Source organism: Protopterus annectens, chromosome 12.part0 (genome assembly GCF_019279795.1).
Source record: "Protopterus annectens isolate FY-2018-M chromosome 12.part0, PAN1.0, whole genome shotgun sequence".
In the NCBI taxonomy this organism is placed as follows: domain Eukaryota; kingdom Metazoa; phylum Chordata; order Ceratodontiformes; family Protopteridae; genus Protopterus; species Protopterus annectens.
The window spans coordinates 350,438,537-350,462,744 of record NC_056746.1 but is presented as its reverse complement, the minus strand read 5'-3'; the positions used below and the strand labels follow the sequence as shown (position 1 = coordinate 350,462,744).

Below are 24,208 nucleotides of genomic sequence, written 5' to 3'. Positions count from 1 at the left end.
GTGGTGATCGTTGTTAACTCAGGCCTAAACCGATCGAGTATGGAAATCTGTATTGTTGTCTGCATATTTGATCTGGCAACATTTTATACTGGATGCCCTTCCTGATGTAACCCTCTCCATTTATCTGAATTTGGGACTGGCACTAAGAAATATACTGGTTTGTGCATCCCCAGTGGCTGGGTTTTGTCCCAAATAACTTGTGCCAAAATCATGGACTGAAACTAAATGCCAGAAAATACATTTTTGTATCCTTTGGGAAGCCCTCTATCCTGGGGAACTACCACATTAGCAGTATACCCCTGAGAATGGATCCAGTTGTTCTGAATGTGGGTACTTGTGTGACTAGTGACCTAACCTGTTTGACCAACATTTGTCCATTGATTGAATACATTGAAAGTCCTTCTGTATTGCACAGTTTATAAACAAAGGGATTATGTCTAGAACTAGGGGTGTCATTGTCCCCCTTTACTCAGCCCTCATAGGCCAGTCATTGAGTATAATACCTCCTTTAGCATGCATCTCTTCAGACAAATGCAACAACTGGAATGCCCACAGAGATCCCTTACTAAAAAGATACAAGGCCTAAACATGCCTTACTTGGACCAACTCAAAGCCCTTTCACTGCACTCTGTATCCTACAGACTGCTAAGAGGTGACCCATGTCTGAAATACAAAACATCCTCCAACCCAATACTGACGGATTTACTGCACATCAGCAAGTGGGTCAACAAAGACTGGAACATCAGCAGTGTACCATTGCTGCTGATAACATATTTTATCACAAATTTTCCAGTATGTATCACATGAGCTGGAGTGACAAGGAGCTAAGAGAAGTTCATGTGTGCTGCAGAACATCAGAAGTGGCTTCCCTTGATAACATAAAAGAAATGAACATGGTGAAAGGCATGCTATAATAATTCACATGTTGATATTTGTCATCATTTGTTTTTCCAGAATACCCTGTTCACCTTTCAGAGTTCATCCTTGCTGAGACAGTCTTCTATAGTGGTCTGTCTTGGATGGAGCATTGCTTTTCCCTTTACAAGCCCAGCCATAGGTTATGCTTTCTATATTTCTTTCAAACAATATGTCAATATCCCAGGTACATTGAGGTAGTGAAATGGCTGCAGTTGTGTTTACTGAACCAGTTAAGACAAATCAGGGCAGATTGTATGCATGATTCCGTAGAGATATATTTAAGTCAGACTAGAGTGCTTGCTATTAATGCACCAAAGTGGTAACTGTTATGTTTACATCCAGCTATTTTATGTAATTTCCAGTTTTCACTTTTATGGATTTTTAACTTTTAATGTCTTTGCCTTTCACTAAGTTTCATTAATTTCCTGAACAGTCTTCCATGTGAATACCTGCTATTAAACCAGGATTCAGTCATGGGACCATCAGTGTTGGGAAGTTCCATCATTCCTGCCTCAGATCCTTTGTCTTCCCTTCATCCATTTGACCTTTCTAGTCCAGAGCTCCTTCTTTGCATGTCTGCAACAACCAACCCCTTAAGTTAACTGTAATCTCCCACTTCTTGGAAATGACATGTTCATCCTTCAGCCCCTAATGCAATCTCTGTTTTGGGTCAGCAATGCCCTACCCTTATCCTTACAGTGTAGACCTTTCCAAGTCACTTACCTACATCTGGTATTTGCTTTTCTATTTCTTTTTGTTTATTCTTTCTGTTATAAGGCAGTTAGTTCAATGCAGTTTTCAGAAAAACAGTTAAGTATTCCTGCTGCCGCCACTGCCTTTTTACTGAGAGCTGTCCTGGATCACTGTTATCCTTCTCACACTTCTACAACTCTGTTTCACTTGCCTATTACCCATCCCTACCATTTCTTTCATTTGGAAATAGCCAATAGATCTGCTGCATCTTTAAACCTGAAGTTGTTGTCTTCATTTGATCTTCAACCTGTGGGTTACCGGATCCGGCACAGATTCGACCTTGCCACATATCCAGCATCTGATCCGAGCTCAAAGCTCCTCCCATACCCATAGTGCCCCTGTCTCCTTCCTCCCTTCAGATGTCGTTTGTTGAGCTTTATGTCCGCATCACGATCCGTGCTCTCTGCTGTTTTTTGTGGGCAAGTGACTTTCTTTTACTGTTAAATTCTTCTTTCTCATAACTTTTTTACTCTTTTCTGCTTTCTACCTCCACTTGCGCTTCTGCGTCAATTTATTAAAAAAAATCTTTTTTTTTCTCTCACTTTCAACCTGTCGCATGTGTGGTTTCTATGTGAGTGAGTGTGTGCTGGGCCATAGGCCAGGAGAATGTCAGATCCTCCCAAATCAGGCTTCAGAAAATGTACACTGTGTTGTCACAAGTGTCGTTTGTCTTGGGGCAGCCCACCTGCTGACCTCCTGTTCTATCTGTGCCTGGTTTAATCCCCGGGCACTGATGGACAGGAGGAACAAGCTTATCCTCAAGGGCCTCCTTCTTTCTTCTTCCTCCAGGACTCAGGACCCTTCTGCCCCGGCTCTTACCTCAGTCTCCACCCTGGCCTCTAGGACTCAAACTCCCACCAAGAGGTCTGGGGACGGAGACGAGTCAGCTAAATCAAGGTATTGGCCCAAGAAGCGATCCCTAGATTGCTCTGCTTTGGCCAGCCCTCCAAACTTAGGTTTGCTCCGGGTCCAGAGTTTCCCTGGCTCCGTTCCCCTCTGTTTGTTCCAGAGCCGAAGGAGCCCAGGCCCGGTTGCCAACTCAGGCCTCCCCTCTTAGCCCCTCTAGGCCGGTGCCAGTGGCGTCCTCTTCCTGCTCCACCTGTAGTCTTACTGAAGCAGAGGTGGATAAGATGATGGGAGTCTTACCTGACCCTCTCCCTCTGGAGCAGGGAGAATGCAGTCCATATTCATCCCTATTACTCCTTGTCTGATCCATCCCCCAGTTTCAGAGCCTTTGGATCCGAGGACACTTAGCGTTGGTTCCGATGGTACCTTGTACTTGACTAGCTCAGATCTGACAGGTTCTCAGAGCTGTAGCCTCAGCTTTGGATCCGAGGGGATCGTGTCAGTTCCGAGTTTGTTGTAGCAGAGCTTTCCCCTTGGTATCTCGGCGCCTGGAGATTCGCTGTGACTCCCCGTCGGGTCAGAGGGTGTTGGCTCCTTCTCTGGTCCTTACTCAGGAGGTGCATTCCCCTTTGGCTTTTGACATGGTGGAGAGGGTACTCTTGAGTCCTTTGAGACCCTTGACAATCTTGTCTTCAGATTTTGCCCCGGCTCCCTTCTGTTTCTGGCTTGGATCCAGCCATTCTACCATCTCAGGGACAGTCTGCCGCCTCTTTGCCCCATGATGCTCCCTCTTGGAACAGAAAGATGTTGGCAAGACCTCCCCAGAGACCCCCACTGAGGAGGCCCCTCACAAATGTAAGTGCAAATGGAGGCACTTAGACTCCCTTCCGGAGTCCTTCACCAAAGAGACTGATTCGGAGGAAGGGGAAGGTTCCCTCTGGTCACCCCCCCCCCCAAGGATGTCTCCTTTGGAGACATCATGGAACTCCTTCGCCAGTGTGGAGGAGGTGGTCTGCCGAAAATCCGACCTCAGAAGAATTGTTGTTCCTGGAGGCATTTGGCGCAGGACCCTCTACTTCCTGGGTGTCCCCTCCTGTGGATCTTATTACATCTTGGGCGTGGAAGGAACCGGACACAGCGGAGCCCATTCCCAAATGTCTGGACAAGGTTTTGTGCCCCCCTTCAGACAGGGCACATTGAAATACAGGATCCCTGGTTGATGCCATGGTGTTGGCAGCTGCCACTAAGAAGGAGCTTGCTCAGGAGAGGTCTACGGTCCACCCTCCTGACCAAGAGTCAAGGACAATGAACCATTTCGAGAAGCGGGTGCACACTTCAGCGATCTTCTCTGTACGTGTGCTGAATTACATGGCACATGTAATTTGACTACAGCGAGACTTTGTGAAAGAGATCTCTGAGTCAACCCCTGGGTACATGTCGGCGGAGGATGAAAAGGTGTTTTCCTCTCATATGGCTACCTTGAAGTCAATTGCTAACATCTCTATACGTATCCTCTCCCATGCGACTGAAGGCACCAGTAGAGCTGCCGGTACTGGCATTGCCATTAGGCAACACATCTGGCTCCAGCTCTGTGCATTTTTGGAACTCTTTAAGGCGTCTTTTACAAATGCCCCATATGATGGTTCCTCCCTTTTTGGGAAGTCTGTACATGACACCTTGGTTCAGAGTGAGAAGAACAGGAAGACTCTCTGCCATTGGGATCTGCTTTTTGGCTCCTCAATGATCCTTTTCTAGGAATCCGCGAGGGACCAAAAGATGTGGTTCCAGAGTTTTCCTCAGGACACTCAGGACTCACCTTCCCCCAGGGGCAGAGGGGGATTTGATAGACAATACCCTAGAAGCAGAGGGGTCCTAGTAATCATGGGTCTCGAGAGCCTTTCTCAGACAGACCCACACAGCAACCCTGAAGGGCTGCCCGGCTGCTCGTCTCTGGAGGCAGTCTGGGGTCATCTTTCACTACACCTAGCAGTGTGGGAGTCTATCACAGAAGATCATTGGGTGTTTATCCAGAGGCTATTCTGTCTCCTTTTCATGCCACCCCATCCACCCAAAGACCTCCCAGACATTCCACCCATGCAAAGGCAGGATGCAGCACTGGAAATTGCAAAGCTGCTAAAAAAGTGAGTCATCCAACCTGTCCCCCCAGACCAGTCCAGGTTGGACATTTATTCCAGGGTGTCCTTCAAGGATGCATCTGCAGTCTTTACAAATGGGTTGTCCTGTCGTCAGGCAGCCCTTCGGTCGGCCGGATTCCAAAGTCTGGGTCTGGCCTCGGCTGGTGTCGCACTTCACCCGATGTCATTGCGGCAGTTATTCGGGTATAAAGGCATCAGCCGACGCCATTTTCCTCAGTCTTTCTTGCCGCGTGGCGCCCGAAGCAGAAGCTGTTCGCAAGTGCCGGTCGGTCAGATCCAGAGTTTTCTACTACCGAATACTACTTCGAAGACTTCTATAAAGCTAAGTACCCCATTGGGGACTCTTTCTTGCCTCAGCCGATGTCAGAGAAAGTTAATAACTGTTTATCTTGTGGGAAACAAATACCTCATAAAGATTTCCACTCCTATTGCATTCATTGTTTAGGCCCAGACCACGACGTAGCAGCTTGTCTAGCCTGTGCTTCTTTTAACCGGCGGACGCTTAGACGTCGATCGGACTTTGCTGAACAGATTTTCGGCTCCGATTTTGCCTACATTATGCCGTCGGATCCTCCAACTACGCAAATAACCAAAAAACACAAAGAAAAGGACCGACACTCGCGGTCCGCGGCTTCGGCTGAAACCGCGGTTAAGCAAACCACGAGTGTCTCGGTTTCGGCCGAAACCGAGCAAGCGGTTCTTTCTTCGGCCGATAACTTGCCTTCTACCGAGGCCTCTTCTAACCTGGTAGAAACGGCTTCTGAAACCCAACCTTCTGTTGCGGTTTCACAGGATTTATCAGACACCATTCCCCTGGATATCTCTACCCCTGCACGTGGAGCTGCTAGGCCTCCTCCAGCTATGTCTATTAAGGCCTTTGCTAGGGCTAAAGCAGCTAAAGCATCAAAACCTGTGCCTGCCAAGCCCCCCTCTCACAGGCCCAGCACCAGCTCCCATATGCTTTCTTTGGCTGAGGATCTCATCTCTTTAATTCGTGGAGCCCAGCCTCATCCAGACAGGGTCTCTCTCCCTCCTCCAGAAAAGAGGCCTAGAGCAGAGCCCCCTGAGCCAGTATCCACAGATGATTCCTCTGATGATTCAGAACATACAGACCCTCCTGAGGCTTCTTATTCTCCTTACAAAGACTCTGATTCTGAAGAGTCCATCCCTTCAGCCTCTCCTCCTGAGGAATTTTCCTTTGTGGAAACCTTACATGCTATGAGGGAACAATTTCAGTGGCAGGGCCAAGATTTCTCAGACTCTAGAAAAAGGCTTAGGACCTTTCTACATTTGCCACAACACAGGCCTTTAGCTATACCTCCTGTTCTGTCTGTTGTTGATGATGCATTTAATGATGCTTGCACTGCTCCTGATTCCTTACCTCCGGCTCCTGCTAAGCCCAATAGGTACTACAGGGTTCCGGACACTCATCACCACTTATATAAGGCTCCTTTTGCAGACCCAGAGACTATCTCCCAGGGTCCTAAAGCTGTAGCAGCTACTTCTTCTAAAAACCCCCTCCCCTCTGAAAGGGAATCCAGGTCCTTAGAGAGATGGGGTAAAAAAGTTTACACCTCTGCTACTTTGTCAGCTAGAGCTTTGAACTGCCAATTTCATATGATTCAATATCAAGAGTTTATGCTTGACCAGTTGACTAAATAGCTGTCCTCTGAAGAATCTTTAGATAAAAAGTATGTTCAAGAAATGGTACATAACATACAGCAAGTTAGTAACCACTCTTTAAAATGTGGCTATGATGCACTGGAGGCTTCCTTTAGATCAGCCATGACTGGCACAGTTATCAGGAGGCATGCATGGTTGAAAGAACAGGCATTACCAGACCATGTCAAATCTAAGCTTTTGGATGCACCTATGGACAAGGTCAATTTATTTGGTTCCCCTGCACAGCAGGTACTAAAAAAGATGGAAGAGAAAGCAAAATCTGTGCAAACAGTGAAAGATTTCTTACAAGTTCAACCTCCAAGGTTTAGCAGGAACTGGCCCTCCAAGAATTGGTCCTTTCCGGACTCCTCTAAGGCACAAAGAGGCAGGAATAGGCGCTCTAGAGGCAGAAACCAGTCCAGGGGTGCCTACAGGGGTCGCCAGTGGCAGGGTAACAACCAACGAGGCACGGATACAGCCACCACCACTACTACAACTCAATCACAGTGACTTGGCGGTGGCACCGCCTACCAGGGAACAACTAGAAGCACCCTTAGGCGGAAAGCTAACCTTATTTTCAAGAAACTGGCACTGCATTACAAGGGAAAAATGGATTTTGCAAACTATAGACCAAGGTTACAGGTTCCATTTCCATACTCTACCAGGAAAGAGAGGAATGCCAAACCTACCACCTACTCAAAGGACAGAAGCTCTAAAACAAATATCTCAATTATTAAGAATGAGAGCTGTGGAAAAGGTACCATCTTTGGAGCAAGGGAAGGGATTTTACTCCAGACTCTTCGTGGTACCAAGAAAAGAAAACAAATGGAGGCCTATTCTAGACCTGTCCGCTTTAAACACATTCCTCATTGTTCCAAAATTCAAAATGCTGACCCTACAGCAGCTTCTTCCCATGCTGGGCAAGGAGTCTTGGCTGGTAACTCTAGATCTCAAGGAGGCATACCTGCACGTCCCCATAAGACCAATTTGCAGAAGATACCTCAGATTTCTTGCAGGATCAGAGCATTATCAATTCTCAGCATTGCCCTTTGGCTTATCTACTGTGCCCAGAGTGTTCACGAAATGCCTGGCATCAGTAATCGCTCATTGCAGACTTCAGGGGATTCAAATCTATCCCTACCTGGACGACTGCCTGATACAAGCGGACAACAAAAACAAACTAACAGAAGACTTACAAAGAGTCATCTACCTGCTGCAAGCCCTGGGATATACAGTCAATACAAAAAAGTCAAGGCTGATTCCATCCCAAAGAATAACCTTTCTGGGTGCAGAACTGGACACTACAAAACAAATGGCATTTCTAACTGCAGAAAAGAAAGAGCAACTTCCTCTATACTTCTTGGCATTAACAAAGCAGAACCATCTAACTGCAAGAAAAGTGCTACAAGCTCTAGGCTTCATGGCATCCTGCATAATACTGGTCCCTCATGCCAGGCTGCATATGAGAAAGCTACAGTGGTACCTAAAGAATTTGTGGTCCCAGCACAAGCACAGCCTAGAAACCAAAATTCCAATGATCCCATGCCTGAAGCAAGAGTTTCTATGGTGGGCTCAGGCCTGCCAATCAAACACAGGATTGCCCTTCTGCAAAAGTCAACCAAGACAAACCATCACGACAGATGCCTCAGACCTCGGTTGGGGGGCACACATGATGGACAAGTGCATTCAAGGCCTATGGACTCAAGACCAGCTGCATCTGCACATAAATCTAAAAGAAATGATGGCAGTAAAATTGGCAATCCAGGCATTCAAACTTTTTCTCCAAGAAGGCCAGTTGATGATAAGGACAGACAACACCACAGTTATGTGGTACATCAACAAACAGGGAGGCACACACTCATACCCTCTATGCCGGCTGGCACTGGACCTATGGGATGTGGCTCTGAGCTACAACATTCAGTTACAGGCAATTTATGTACCAGGGAAGGAAAACATTCTAGCAGACATATTAAGCAGAACTACAACAGATGCCCACGAATGGATGCTGCATCCGGACATCTTCAAAACCATCACAAGAAAATGGGGATTACCACAAATAGACTTGTTTGCATCCCCATTCAATCACCAGTTGAAGAAATTCTGCACAAGGACTTACCACCCACTTGCTTGGAAGGTGGACTCCCTATCTTTCAGTTGGAAAGGACTGACAGCATACGCATTCCCACCACTTCCTTTGATGCACAAGGTGCTTCTGAAGATCAAAGAGGAACGTCCGAGGATCATTCTGATAGCCCCAGACTGGCCAAGGCAACATTGGTATCCACTGCTGAGGAGCATGTCCCGGGAACAAATATGGACACTGCCTCTGATCCCATTACTGCTAACACAGAACAACTGCAACATCCTGCATCCAAACCTAAAAACTCTGCAGCTAACTGCCTGGAACATAACATAACAGCAATTAACCCAAATTTATCCCAAAGGGTTAAAGACATAATCCTGGAGGCTCGTAGACCTTCAACAAGAAAGAATTATGCAGCAAAATGGAAAAGATATCTCATCTGGAGTGCTGCAAAGGGGCAAGATGTGACACTGGTGAACATAGCCAACATCCTGGAGTACTTGGCGGAGCTCTTCCATTCGGGCCTGTCCTATTCTTCCATCAAGATACATGCATCAGCTATTTCAGCAGAATACAGCTTGGATCCTCCTGTCTTCTCGCATCCTCTGCTCAGACAGTTTCTGAGAGGAATTAAAAATGTAAAACCTCCCAGGAAACCCCTATTGCCAGCATGGGACTTGAACTTTGTGCTAGAAAAACTGACTCTTCCTCCTTTCGAACCAGCAGCAACAGCAGAATTGCAATACTTATCCTGGAAGACTGCTTTCCTGCTGGCAATAACTTCAGCAAGAAGGGTCTCTGAACTACAGGCATTAATGGCAGTGCAACCCTTCCTGATCTTCCATCAAGATAGTGTCCATGAGAACAAATCCTACATTTATGCCTAAGGTGGTATCCAGAGTCTCTTTAAATCAGGCTATCCACCTTCCTACATTCTTCCCCAACCCACAGAACAGGGGAGAAAGGCTCTTACATACCTTGGATGTACACAGACAATTACGCTACTACCTGGACAGGACAAAAAAACAATAGAAAAACTGACCAGCTTCTGGTAGCATATGCAACAGGAAAGGAAGGAAAGCCAATTTCTAAACAGACAATCTCCAAATGGATAGGAAATTGCATTAGATTTTGTTACTCCTACCATGGAAAGAAAACTCCAGAGAACATCAGGCCTCACTCCACAAGGGCTACAGCCACTACCACAGCTTTCTTACGAGGAGTGGCTACCAAGGACATTATAGAGGCTGTTACTTGGACCTCCGTGCATACATTTGCCAAGCATTATAACTTACCTCTATACTCTAGATCCCGTGCTGGCTTTGCCACTGCTGTTTTGCAAGGGATCCTAACTACACCATAATCTCTTCTCATTTCCTCCTCCCTAGTTTAGCTATGGTATTCTACCCATTTGTAAAGACTGCAGATGCATCCTTGAAGGACATAGTACAGTTTTGTACCTACCATAAATGTAGATGTCCGAGAGGAATGCATCTGCAGTCAGGATTACCCACCCTCCTTCCCTCTGAGGTACTCCTAGGGTATTTGCCAATCTTCAGCTAGCTTGGGGGGGATCTGTTATGGTGTATTTGTTTGTATATATGTACATACATGCTTATTTTGTGTGTTTGCTCTCTACTATTTGGAAACTTTGGCATTTATCCAAATTTAGCCATCCAAGAGGGCACCTGGCATCTGGGGCAAGAAACACTGAGGAAAATGGCGTCGGCTGATGCCTTTATACCCGAATAACTGCCGCAATGACGTCGGGTGAAGTGCGACACCAGCCGAGGCCAGACCCAGACTTTGGAATCCGGCCGACCGAAGGGCTGCCTGATGACAGGACAACCCATTTGTAAAGACTGCAGATGCATTCCTCTCGGACATCTACATTTATGGTAGGTACAAAACTGTACTTTCTTTTTTGTGACAAAGAAGATGGGGGACTTGAGACCCATCCTGGATCTCTCCACCTTGAACCTGTCTGTAGCCAAGACAAAATTCTGGATGGTCACCCTTCTATCTATCCTGCCCTTCTTGCAGGAGTATGATTGGATGTGCTCGATCGACCTCCAGGATGCCTCCAAAATGGACAGGCGCTCTCGGAGGTTCCTCCACTTCCTTCTGGGAGCCAATCATGATCAGTTCAAAGCGCTCCTCTTTGATCTTAGCCTCCAAGTGTTCACCAAAGTGATGTCAGTGCTAGTGGCTCACCAGAGACTCCAGGGCATACAAGTCTTCCCCTGCCTGGACGATTGGCTCCTTGCTGTCCCTTCCAGGCATCAGCTCAGTCAAGCGAGGGATTACTTTCTTCTCTTAGCCCAGCGATTGGGCATTACCATCAATCTCAGCAAGTCATCTTTGGCGCACTGGTTCAAGTGTTACAGTTCATTGGGGCTCGACTAGACACAACTCAAACCAAAGTCTTTCTTACCGTGGACAGGATTCTGTCTCTGAAGCAACATGTCCTTTGCATTCCCCAAGCTCAGTCACCAACAGCAGCAATGGTATTAAGGGCATTGGGGTCCATGGCAGCCCATGGCGCATTTTCACATGTGGGTTCTTCAGTGGACTCTCGCGGTCCAGTGGTCTGTTAGATCTCCCCTTGTCGCATCCTGTTCAAATCTCTCGAGTGTGCAGGGACTCTCTTCTGTGGTGGATTCATTCCCAGGATCTGACTCGGGGTCGCTTCTTTCTTCAACCCTCCCCCTTGGCCACAGTGACCACAGACGCCTCCCTGCTAGGGTGGAGAGGGCACTGCTCGGGAAGGACAGTTCAAGGCACTTGGTCCCCCTATGAGATCAGATTGCATATCGTCCTGAAGATGAGGGTGGTGCTTCTAGCATTGCAGGCTCTCCACGCACATCTTCCCCCAGGGGCGATTGCTGTCCAGACCGACAACATGTCTGAGATGTGGTACATCAACAAACGGGGAGAACCAGGTCTTACCCTCCATGTCATGAAGCCATGAGAGTGTGGGAGTGGGCGATCTCCACAGGCCATTTTCTGGTGGCAGCGCATATTCCGGGGAGGTCCATCATTTTAGCAGACAGGCTCAGCAGGTCTATTCTGATGCCTTATGAGTGGTCTCTGAATCCTTCAGTAGCAAAACAGATCTTTCTCAAGTGGGGTCAGCCTTGCTGCGATCTCTTCTCCGGTCAGCCTTGCTGCAATCTCTTCTCCTCTCCTTCCAAAGCGAAATGCAGCGAGTTCTTTGCTCTGAACCCTCCACTAGGGGAAGCCCCGAGAGAAGCTCTGATTCAGGCTTGGCGCCCCGGTCTTCTGTATGCTTAGCCTCCTCTTCCCTTAGTTCCAAAATTCCTTCAGAAAGCTCATAGGCTGGAGAGCGTAGTTATCCTCATTGCCCCATTCTGGCCTCGTCAAGTCTCTCTCAGGTCTCATTTGGTGGCTTGGCCCCACCATGGATGTTGGATCCAGTTCCGGATCTTATTTCTCATCCATCAGCGATTCCCCATCCAGACCTGGGCAGTCTGAAGCTCACTGCTTGGCTGCTCCAGTTCCCTTGATAGTCAGGACCTCCCGGCTTATCTTCACCTGTCAAAAAGATTCTGCTGGCGGCTCATAAGTCTTCCACTAGAAAGGTGTGCTCCAGCAAATTGAAACATTTTTCGATCTGGGCTTCACAGCCTTCCCTAGATTCCTTCACTGCCCCGGTCTCGGCGGTTTTGGAATATTTGGCAGGGATTTTTCAGCAAGGTGCCAGTTCTTCTACAGTTAAGTTCCAACTTGCAGCAATTTCCAGTTTTCATGTAGATGATAATATGGCTTCATTAGCATCCTGTAAGCTTTGCAAAGTCTTCCTAAAAGGCACCTTTCTCCTTCGGCCCCCAGTAAAGGACCCAACACTGCCATGGGATCTGTCGTTAATTCTGCAAGCTTTAGTTTCGTCTCCTTTTGAGCCTGCAGCCTCTGTGGATCTGCAATTTCTGCCGTGGAAGACAGCCTTCTTGGTAGCTATTACTTCTGCTAGGAGGGTTTCGGAGCTTCAAGCGTTGTCAGTAAAGTCCTCTTATATGATTTTTCATAAGGACAGGGTATCCTTGCATACTAACCCGTCTTTCCTCCCTAAGGTAGCTTTGGAGTCATATTAATCACATGATTAATTTCCCAGTCTTTTTCCCAAATTTTCAAAACAAGGGAGAATATAAATTGCACTTGTTGGATGTGCACAGACAGTTACGCTTTTATCTGCACAAGACTAAATCCTTTCGCAAGTATCACCAGCTTTTCATTTCCTACTCTAAACCCTTTTTGGGAAACCAGTGTCTAAAGTCATCATCACCCGTTGGATTTCCCAGTGTATTATTCTAACGTACTCTATTAGGGGGTTATCCCTGCCAGGTCATGTGAAAGCACATTCCACCAGATCTATGGCTACTTCAGTGGTCTTTTGGTCCAGAGTTTTGTTGGATGATATTTGCTCTGCATCCACTTCAGCTTCATTTCATACCTTCTTTTCGCATTATAAATTGGACATCATATCCAGGAGCAGGGCATCTTTTGGCTCTGCCATGCTCCGAAATATCCTTCCATGAGGGCCTCCTAGGTGTGTAGTAGCTGGGGACTCTGTCCCACAGGTTGAAGATCAAATGAAGACAACAACTTCAGATAAAGAAGTATGTACTCACCATGACGTTCCATCTGAGTTGTTCTTCATTTGTCTTCAATTGTCCCTCCCTCCTTCCCTCTGCCTTGCATAGACTGCATGGTGGTTTAACGAGTAGAGGATCTGGTCACCTCCTGCATGCCTCTTACTCTCTACCCGTTTTACTTATGCAGATGTCTAGTTTGAAATGAAGTGTTGGGTCAGGTGAGAAAGTTAGTTGGGCAGTAAACTTGATCTGAAGGGAGGAAGGAGACCAGGGGCATTATGGGTAGGGGAGGAGCTTTGAGCTCTGATTAGATGCTGGATATGCGGCCGAGTCGGAGCCGTGCCGGATCAGGTAACCCACAGGTTGAAGACAAATGTAGAGCAAAAACTTAGATGGAATGTTATGGTAAGTACATAACATCTTTTTACTGCTTAAGCTCTGTGAGGGGCACACTCACTTCACAGCATTTTTGAGCCTGCTGCCTCTGTGATCCTGTTTGCTCCACTTATGCAAACACTTTTAAAAACTCTCCGTCTCCCTTCTGTGTTACGTCCATGCTCTGGCACATCTCTCCTTCCTTCATCATCCCCTGCTTTTCCATCCCTGAAGCACACTGTGTATATATTCTTCTTTTCTAAACACTGCAACATGAACTACAGGGTACCTCGGACCTCTTATTCCAACAAGATGCAAGCCTTCATAACCTACGTTGGGCAAGATATTACTTCCACCTTCAGACTTTTTTCTACATGTTCCCCCAGACTTGTAGCATAGCTTCTGTAGCAGGCAGTTTGAACAAGGAGTAATTCTCAAAGAAAATCAGAGTAGTGGTATTCTGCTGCCAGCACATTAGTATGCCATAACCGTCAATGAATCAAGGACAAATCCATAAGTAATCAGGGACACTTTTAAAGTAATAGTAATATTAACCTGAGGCATTAACAGAGTAAGAGTATGTGAATTAATATACATTTTTTGAAGTACAACAGTATTTAATTCTGATCATTGTCATTTATTATGTGCAAGTCACCACATTTTCACCTGAAGTCACCAGCTTTTAGGAGGGATTAAGAGGGATAGAGCCAGGGCCGGTGTTAGCATTTTGGGGACCCCCCCCAGCAAGTGCTAAGTTGGGGGCCTCCAATGGCACTTCCATTTTAAGCATCATCCTGGCATTGCCTTCTAAGGAACCTTTTAAGTTCATGCTAGTAGGAGTAGTTTACACAGACTGAACTGTGGCTTCAATGCTGTTTCAACACAGGGCTGTGTACCACCCTATTTTCACCCATCTCACAGAAGGACATTCAGGTTACTGGCAATTAGCTGCAATAATGATACATTACAACAGCTCTATATAGAGGAATGGGCTTAGGTGAAATGGGACCCTAGGCACTGCCTACTGTTTCATACCCTCATGCACATACACATCCTCTAGTACTCAGCACTGTTTTCTCCCCATTCCAAGCTTCCCCACACCATGTCCATTACATTTTTTTTCCTTTTCTGATATTTTGCCTTCCTCTTTAGCTTTTTCAAGAAGTCATGACTTTCTTTTTGCTCTGAAGTGCATTTTAATTTTTTTTTTTTACACAAAACTTTTTCATTCAGTGATGGCTTGAACAGAAGTTATGATTAAGGGAAGAAATTCAGTGTTGCTGTTCAATGTTAGTTTTCCTTGAATCCTTTCTATATACCTTTTCAGGCAAAGAGAGCACAGTAATAACTGTTTAGGAAGTAACGCACTTAAGCCAGGGCCCTGGGAGGCCATAGGGTTATAGATGTCTGGGATGCGTTTTAGAGGATTTTCCCAAACTTTTAATCCAGTGGTTAGCCTGTGATGCGATTTCAAACATGTAAGTTGTGCACTATGCTTAATGTTCAAAGCTGAAAACATAATAGGTCACAATAAACTAACAAGACAGTTGTTGTGAGGATACACAAATACTACCTGGAAATGCTGTCTGCCTCCATAACCCCCCGCAAAAAAAAAATAAATCTGTCACTGTCTGTAAATCCCTGTGGTGTTAAATTGTGGTAAAAGCAGAAGTTTCAATGGCCACAGTTGTGTAGTTCAAGTGACTGCTGTCATACATATACACAGCATGTCTCCTTACTCCTCAGCCCTACCCCATAAAGGCAGACACCTGTACATGCCTGATGTGTGGTTGTGAGGAAAGTAAAAAATAATGATTACAGTAATGTATTCCATTTTGTTCATAAATGGTACACTGCTCCTACAGAAGCTATAAGTAACCTTCTTTGTACACCTCCAAGGTCTGTGGGAAAAGTAAAAGAAACTGATGACCCTGTCCTCAGCCCCAACACAGCTATAATAACCTCCTGTACACACCTCTAAGATTTGATTCTGATGAAAATTAGTGAAGTAATGACCACACTATCCCCAGCCCCCAACACAACTTGCAGCAGCCTTTGGTACACCCCTGAGCAGGGCTGATTTTAGAATGGGTTCAGCTGAGGGCGAGGCCACCACTAAGTCAAAATCCATTTATACACTCTGGGCTGTGGGAAACACAAAATCCGTAGAAGCTCTAAGTGTCTGAATGTACTGTGATGTATTTTATGCCTTACTTTTGAAATGTAATTACTTGTTAACTGTGCTTTTTTACTGCCACCCAGGAGAGTCAAGTATGTGCCCAGCATTATTGTGTGTATGCACACACAGACACACACACACACACACACACACACACACACACATTGCACATTCCCTTTCATGTTGTTGCATGGATTTGAACATGGATAGATGCATGCAGAGATAGAAGGGGTATGTGGACTCCACATAGAAAAAAAAACAGTCAAGAAGTTCATCAGAGCAAACCACTGTGAAATGGCAATGTTACTTACTGCATTACAGTGAACAGCTGCTTTCATAAACATCCTCTTTGTGCCAAATCACCAAAAGTAGACCTCAGTCATGTGTAAGGTCTACGTTTGTGATGGTAAGCAAAATAAAATATGGCCACCTTGTTGCTCTTAAATACACTGCAAAAACATCCTCTCCTCCCCCACCCCCACACATACACAGATATAATGGCAATGCTGATGATGTTTGTGCTAGAAATACAAAAATGTGTTGCTCTTACACTGCAACACGCATACACACACATTTCAGCAAATAGCAATGTATTTTACAACATTGGTACTGCCACACCGGATTGGTGAATGTTGTTTAGCAGTCGTAAAACATCAAGGGTAAGTCATTCCTGCCACTGTTCCCGATTGCACAGAACATCACTGATTTTTGCCTAATGATTTTGCTCTGTCCCTTGAAAAAGTTTCACTTGCTGGTAAATCATTCAAGATTGCAGATAGTCAGTAAAATCCAGACATCAGAGTTTCATACTTCATATTGTCCAAAAAAAGTGCATGTTGATGCAAAATGTGTCATTCTATTAACTTTTTAAATGAACTAGAGTAATATTTTAAAAATACTCCCGATTTTGAGCCTTAGTTTTGGTATTACTTTTGGCTTTGCCCTAAATTCTTGTACAAAGAAGTTAAGAGTTACAGTATCTAGTGTTAAGCCTATATTTATAAAACTCCATAAAAGAGAAAAACATCCCTGACACTAGGAAGCATCAACTTTTCTTAAAACCCAAGGTAATCATGGAGAGTGATCACCCTAGGCTGCTGATCTCTAGCACTTATCTTGCTCATGTTCATTCACTGATTACTGACTTTATCCTAACAGGATCATATCACAATCCTATTTTGATTGAACAGCGTGATCAGAAAATGGATAATCTTTTTTTTTTCTTGTTTTTCTCCAGCAAGCAGCTGCTTTTGTGAGGCCCTAACACAGTCAAGGATGACTTGGGGGGGGGGGGCAGCCATGGATATTGTAGGTGACTAAAGCCGGCTACAATGAGTTTTACTGTTGAGAATGTCCACCGGCATTATTAGCTAAGTCAAGGGCACTATGCCAGTAATAAAACAATTTTTATGAAATTGTGAAGCCTGTTACTTGACAACATAGTTACTATAACCGTTGACATCTTTGAATTTTATAGGAGATGTAAATGAGAGTTATTACCCATTTGGTTTATTAAATATGTAAGACTGCTGTACTAGCTTTTGTTGGTTTGACAAGCATTTTATAAAATATCAAAATAAGATAACTTGTTGTGGTTGAGAGACCCCTAGGACCAGGGGGGCCCCAGCTACCTCAGGGTTTGCTGGTATATAAAGCCGTCTATGGACAGAGCTAAAATCTGAGTCAGAATCAGGGACATTTGAGAGGTATGACCCCTGCTTTTAAAATATATATATATTTGATTTGGATCTATGCCTAACTGTAGAGGAAGACCCACACTGCTGTAGTGTCCTTTGTGATGTCATTGTCTGTTACGTGTGATGATGCTTCGCATTCTTTACAGTATTGTCTGTAGTCCACACTGTTTCCTTTTAAGCTTTCTGAAACTTAAAAATTTTCTTAACACATTATTTGGAAAAAAAAATCAGCATGGCCTTTGGACTACTACCCCATTTTGAATTTAATGATTTTGTACAGTTCTGCTTCAAAGGGGGCTTGCATTTGTTAAAAAACTTTCTGAAACGATTTGGCAAGATATGGAAAATTGTCAGTACTTTAGTTTAGAATGTGCAGTCTTACTGAGACAATGTTGAAGTTTTCAATCATACATGTTTAAAGCTATCAGTGTTATAAGTCTGCCTTCAGTTCAGGAAATAGTTTCAAGCACTTCTGCTGTTCATCCTGAAATGTACTTATTGTTCATGTTTTTTTTTTTCACATATGTCAGTGTTCTGATTTTGTATAAGGTGTCATTTTTATAGGACCATAGGTTCATTGGTAGCTACTAAGTTTATGGTTGGATTGGCTACCAAGAAGCTTAGTCAGGTAACCCAGGTGGTTAGTTGCCCTGGGCTATGACCAGAGCTATGACCATTTTCATGTACTCCAGGAGTGGATTTGTGATGAAAATAGAAATAAAATCTGTTCTTGGCTGCAACAAAACTAATTTTAGAGCAAGTTGTGAATGGCTTCATGTTTTTTTGTTTTTGTTTTTTTTATGTAGAAAAGTATACAAAAAAGTGTTTAAAAATTGAATCCAAATGAAAACATTCTTGATTTTAGTCGTCAGATGCACTGAAAGTGCAAACAGTCATTCTGAAAACACAGTAGGACTCTGCAGCTTTGCATTGGTCACTTTTGGTGCACAGTCAGAGGTGCAGGAGTATGGGTTTGTAGGTAGCTCCTAGGCATGTGGTCTGGGGTACCATTGAGGAGTTAGCCCAGGTTTCCCAAATGTCCCATAGCACTGTCTATTTAATTGACTTGCTGAGTTCTACAAAACAAGCATAGACTAAGGGAGTCAAATCATGGGCTACAGGAAGCAGTTTAACAGCATTAAACCTCTGTGTTAATTGCCAGACTAACTGTAAACACCAGCAAAACCTTAACTATTGGCCTTGAGCTGAGGCATGCATTGCTGAATGTATATTAGCTATCTAGTGCATACTTCACCTATTCCTTCCACATTTTCTGACTGACATTGACCCTTGTTTTCCCTGTTTGTTATAACTGCATTCTATAAACTGAGGTTTAATTAAGCTGCTAAAATAGGTTGTCTGTTTTTATGTTTTTTGTTTGTAGGACTTCCTTCTCCATGTGGTTTTCTAATTGCTCTCTCTGGAACCAATGGCAGTACTCTGTGGGAGAGGCCTGTGGGAAAAGATATTCTACTTATAAAGTGTAAGCTACAAATGCACGACAAAACTTCAGGATGTGTGGTCCTTGAGAAACCAAATATTATCACTGCATTTGACTTGGACACAGGTAAAACTGGTTATTAAGGCATGTGGTATTGATGAAAAGTGTTTGCAATCTGTGTGCCCTGCACACTTGTTTCCAACAGTATAAGAAGACAGAAGTAGTGTTTTTTGGTGGTATTTTCTTTAGTTAGTGGAAATGTGTTCTTGTCCTATAGTTTTATTAGACTATGATCATACAGTTTCACTCTTCTGTGACAGAACTTATGCTAAGATTGTTGAACATCAGAGTTAGTTTTACCTTTTCTGAAGTAGCCTGCGTAATAATTGTCTGTTAATCTAAGCATCCCCAGAGTTGGTGTTCATGCAGTCAAGTATATTTGGGAAATGCACTTGTTTTTCTTTATTTTTGTAAAACTTCATTATATACACTGTTGAGGTTTTCCTTTCTGTATTATGGAACTTGGTGAGTTAGTGCTCAGTCAGCTGCAGTGTGTCCAGGTCATAACTGCTTAATATGTAGCAGGGTAGATGTGGGGTCTATATCAGAACATCAAAGTATTAAAACTTCGAATGTTCTGATATCGAACACTGTTCAGCGAATGCTAAGAATAGCGAAGCTGCAGAACAGCAAATTCTTTCCTCGGGAAAGAATTCGGTTGGCCGTTTCTGTGGCTTCGCTATTCTTAGCGCTGTGATGGAAAGTTAAGGGTTGGGTTCAGGTAAGTGTGCGATTGTTTGTACGTTAGGGATAGGTGAGGGTTAAGTGAGTTAGGGTTAGGGCATGGGTTAGGCGTGTGTGCGATAGTGACAGACTTTAGGGTTAGGGGCGGTTTAAGTGAGTTAGGGTTAGGGCGTGGGTTAGGTCAGTGTGCGATAGTGATGTACCTTAGGGTTAGGGTTTGGGTTAAGGTAAGTGGGTAGATAGTAGTGTATGTTTAGTTTAGCGTAACATTAGATGTAGGAATTTGTGTATGTGTGTGGTTGCTGTTTGTTTTGATGTGCTTGTGTTGTGTGTATGTGTTTCGGAGCAGCAAATTTTTTCCATGGGAAAAAATTCGCTCGTCAGAATGTTCGATATTTTCATGTTTAGATGTTTTGGGGCCGATGAAATAGCATTCACTATTTTCATCTTTCGATAATGTGATATAAACACTAGATGTGGCCTTGCTGTATAAATACTGCTGCTTGTGCTGGCATAGAGGCAGTAGGTTTCTCACTGGCATCATTGTACAGGGGTTGACTACTTATCTCTCTCTTGGAGTCTACTCCAGGAGAAAATCAAGCAGTTAAAAGCTTTTGGCCTTTTCTTTTGCAGGTAGAGACCAAAAGATGGGACAGTACATGTTGGACTGTCAGCTCTGCACTGAAAGACTGAGTTTAGAGGGTAGACTAGCTGAAGTTTGTCATGTACAAAAGGAGTACATAATATGCTGATGGGAGGATCGGTGTTGAGGGGTTATTGCTCACTGCCACCTTCTATTCAACTTTCATGCCCCATTAAGATTAACTTCCCTCTGGGGAGTTTATTCAGCAAGCAGAAAGGAAACAAATGAATCCCTGATATAATGCAGCAGTGGCATCCTGAAAAGCTGACTGAACTTTTAAAGTTTAAACTACAGGTCTGCTTGAAGGGCCACATGATGATGCAATGATTAGTGTTGCTGCCTCACTGTGATTGGTTCTGTGCTTTGGGGTGCCTTCTTTGAACAGTCGTCATGTCCTCTCCATCATGTCATCATGGGTTTTTGCTAGGTGCTGCTTTCTCCCATATTCTAAAGACTTGCTTTGGATCAGTTGGTGTTCTTCCAAATTGTTAGTAGTTGTGGATAATGTGTGATTAAGAAATGTGTATTTCTGTGATGGACAGGTCTTACCCAGGATTAGCTTCTCTGCCTTGCACCCAGTAAGTATCAGGATGTACAGGAGATACCCTGGCTCCCTAGTGACCGTGAAGTGGAGTAAATGGATATCAGAGTGAAGAAATGAAATCTGTGAAACTGGGAGTATATACTGAGTCGCCACTAAAAAGGATTCCTCAAGCTAGTTCACCTGTCCACTTAAATAGTAAATACAATTATTTCAAATTATGTAGTGTTGATTGGACACATTTGGCTGCTCAGTGGGAAGATAGATGAGTTATGAACCTATTGAAAAGTGTTTTTCACTGTAATCAGAGAATGCAGTTATTCATGCCCTTATTGTAAACGTACACATTTATGAGTCTGACTGGATTGAATTCATAGTTGTTGTGTCTTTCGGCTTTTCCTGGTTAGGGGTCGCCACAGCGGAACTCTGGTCCGCTAATGATTGGCAGTAGATTTTTACATGCCGAGTTGCCAGCCCTGACGCACAACCTTCAACGAAGGTACGCCCATTCACGCATGTCTCCACAGAGAAGACGCTCAAGCTGAGAATCGAACAGGACAACGTCTTACTGTGAGACGACAATGCTACCATAGCACCACCACTGCAGTAACAAAACCCAATATCAGTAAACATTACATACTTAACTGCATTGCTAGATCTGGTTTGGCAGTTTTGTCTCTCTCACCACAAGGTCTGGCTACCAGAACTTAGCCTGACACCTAAAACTTTCCTAAGCTATTTAAGCTCCTCCCTTTTTAACAGTATTCTACATGTCCAAGGACCTCACATGGTATCTCTGACAGCTCACTGAAAGCAGACATAATTTGGAACAGTTACCTTTACGTGGAACCCCCAGACATAAAATCACCATCAAACTTGGGATGGGGATTGGTGAGTGAGACTGATGAAAATGAAACTGCCAACACAAATCTAACATTACTGTAAGCACGTAACTTTCATATGTAAGCACGTAACTTTCATATCAGATGTTGATTGTTTCATTTCAGTCACAACTAAAACAGAGTCTCAAACTAGACTTCTTGGGTAGTTCTTAAGAAGCAATGCTGTGAGTTATGGTGGCACTAAAGGAGGGCTCTCTTTCAGCCACAAGGAGCATACAGTGTAGTGCATCTTCCTGAAAGGTGCCCTGTCCTGCCCTAAGTACACCGCAAAGCAGCATGTCTGCTGTATTGATAAACATCTGCTCTTGGTTCAAAAGTCCAGCAGCATAACTGAAGACTGTCTATTCCAGCCATGTCACCAAGGCCTGAAACTTCCTCCCTGATAGAATCACTGGCAATTCCTTAACTCTTGGCTGCTGTGTCTCCAAGATAAGATTACCAACTATTTATTTATTTATTTACATTTGTTTACCGGGATGGTACAGCTGGGCCAGAAGTACCCATTTTCAGTGGAGTCCCGGGGAGAAAAGCTTTACATACAAGACATTTTGCATACAATACAATACAGAATTTACATTAATAAAGACATTTAGTACATATTATTGGCTGCTTATACAACTGGTGAAAAAACAGTACATAAGTAATCATTCTCAAATCAAAGATATTATACAAGCAATACAGAGTATATACATGAGAACATGCCATATGAGTAGTTTTCAGCTAGCAAAATTTATATAGGACACTTCATGCCGTGGGTGCAAAGCAGATATAGGAATTAATTAGAGACTAGGTACTTAAACTTTTTACATGCTTAGGAGGTGTAATAGCTGAGCGATAGGCTATATGAGTCCTGTTGCAGGAATCAGCAAAGTTGGTGGATATTGTTGCTGATATAAGTGGTGGTATGATATTAAGGTAGGTTGCGAGAGTACCTGAATGTCCCGTCTGATTCAGTGGTAGGCCTGTGAGGGTTAGGAAGAGAAGGAAGTAGACAGGAGGGATTAATGGTAGGACAATGAGAGTTAGTAGAAAAGGGAAGTGGACAGGATGAAGAGGCGGAGTAAGTAATAAGACAGGTGGATGTGAAAGGAGGCTGCCAGAGTAGAAGAGTGGGGGTAAGAATAGCTGTGATGGCTGAAGTTAGGTTATATGAGATGTGGTGTTAGCACATGTGCACAACCAGATGAGGAGAGGTGTTGTTTCAGAGATGTCTTGAAGAGGGTTAATGAGCAGGTGGATCTAAGTGTTGGGGGGGGGGGGAGTTCCAACGTTTTGCAATGGTAAAGGAGTAAAGCATCTGGCCAGCCGAAAGTTTGAATTTTTCTACATTTACGAGCAGTTGGTTGTTGGATCGGAGTGGTCTGTTAGGATGGTATAAAGTAAGTATAGAAGATAGAGCAGGGCACATGGATGGATTGTGAATGAGTTTGTGAGCTGTAGTTAGTTGGATAAAGGTGAGATAGTTGGGAGTTCAAGCCATTTTAGGTTGCGTAATGATAAGCAGTGGTGGGATGAGTAGGAAGCATCAGTTACAAACTTAGCAATTTTGTTGTAGCGTGAGTCTAGTTTGGACTTTAGAGATGACTGAATGTTGGTGAGGAGGGGGGCACCGTGTAAAAGAGAGGTTGATAGAAAAGAAGAGGCAAGGGAAAGTCTGGCTGATGCACTGAGTAAATGTTTGTGTCACTAGAGAGTGCTAAGCTTTTGATGTGTTTTTTTGACATTGGGCTGGATGTGCAGGTCGATTGTGAGGTTTTCATTTATGATGACACCTAGGAGTTTTTTGCTAGGTACAATGTCGATGGTGGTACTATTTAGGAATTGAATGGTGCAGTTCACCTTTTGGAGGGGTGTGGACTTTTTGGGGCAAAGATTACTAGTTTGGTTTTGTTGGGGTTCAGGGCAAGATGATTATTAGACATCCAAATTTCAGTGGAGGTGAGGACGTTTTGGGTGAGTTGGTGTAGTTCTGAGTTGTTTGCAGTGCAGGTGATAGTGGAGTCATTTGCATGCTGGATGGCTGAACCTTGAGAGAGTGCGGTGTGGAAGTTATTGATAAATATGCTAAACAGAAGTGGGCCTTAAAGTGGAGCTTTGAGGAACACCTGTGGTGGTGTTTAGTAGAGGGGAGTAAGAGTTCTGCCATTTAGTTGATTGTTGTCTGTTAGTGAGGTAATTAGTGAACCAGTGTAAGAAATAGTGAAGATACAATTTTACCAGCATCACGGGCTCAGTTGACAGTGTCCATGAAGGATATGAGGGCAGTGGTGATACTATGTCTTGGTCTAAATCCGTGTTGGGTGAGGGAGAGGATGTGGTTGTGAGTAAGATGGTGAAGACGATGAGAATGAATACATTTTTGCAGAGCCGTAGAGATGGGTGATAGTATAGCAATGGGGCAGAAGTTGGTGGTGTGTGTGTTGGGGCCCCCCTTGCGTAGAGGAAGGATATAAGCTTTTTTTCAGATAATGGGCATATAGGATTCTTGGATAAATCTGTTGAGAAGTATGCTGATAGGGTAAGCAATTGAGATGGCTAAGATTTGCAGGTATATTGTTAGGGGCATTTGTGCACGTGTAGCAATACTACCATAACAAGTGCCATACTTAAAATTGTGATGACCCACTTAAGTGCTGAAACTGTAGCATTGTTTAA

The 24,208-nt window shown here is 44.2% G+C and overlaps 1 protein-coding gene across 1 annotated transcript in view; it reads left to right on the top strand.

Moving 5' to 3' along the window:
- The window catches only part of FAM234A (family with sequence similarity 234 member A), a gene marked incomplete at its 5' end in the record, with an annotated part of 537,904 nt that overhangs the window by 44,588 nt on the left and 469,108 nt on the right, over positions 1-24,208 (top strand). The window contains 1 exon segment of the mRNA XM_044089425.1: positions 18,667-18,849. Coding sequence (XP_043945360.1) covers positions 18,667-18,849 — 183 coding nt within the window.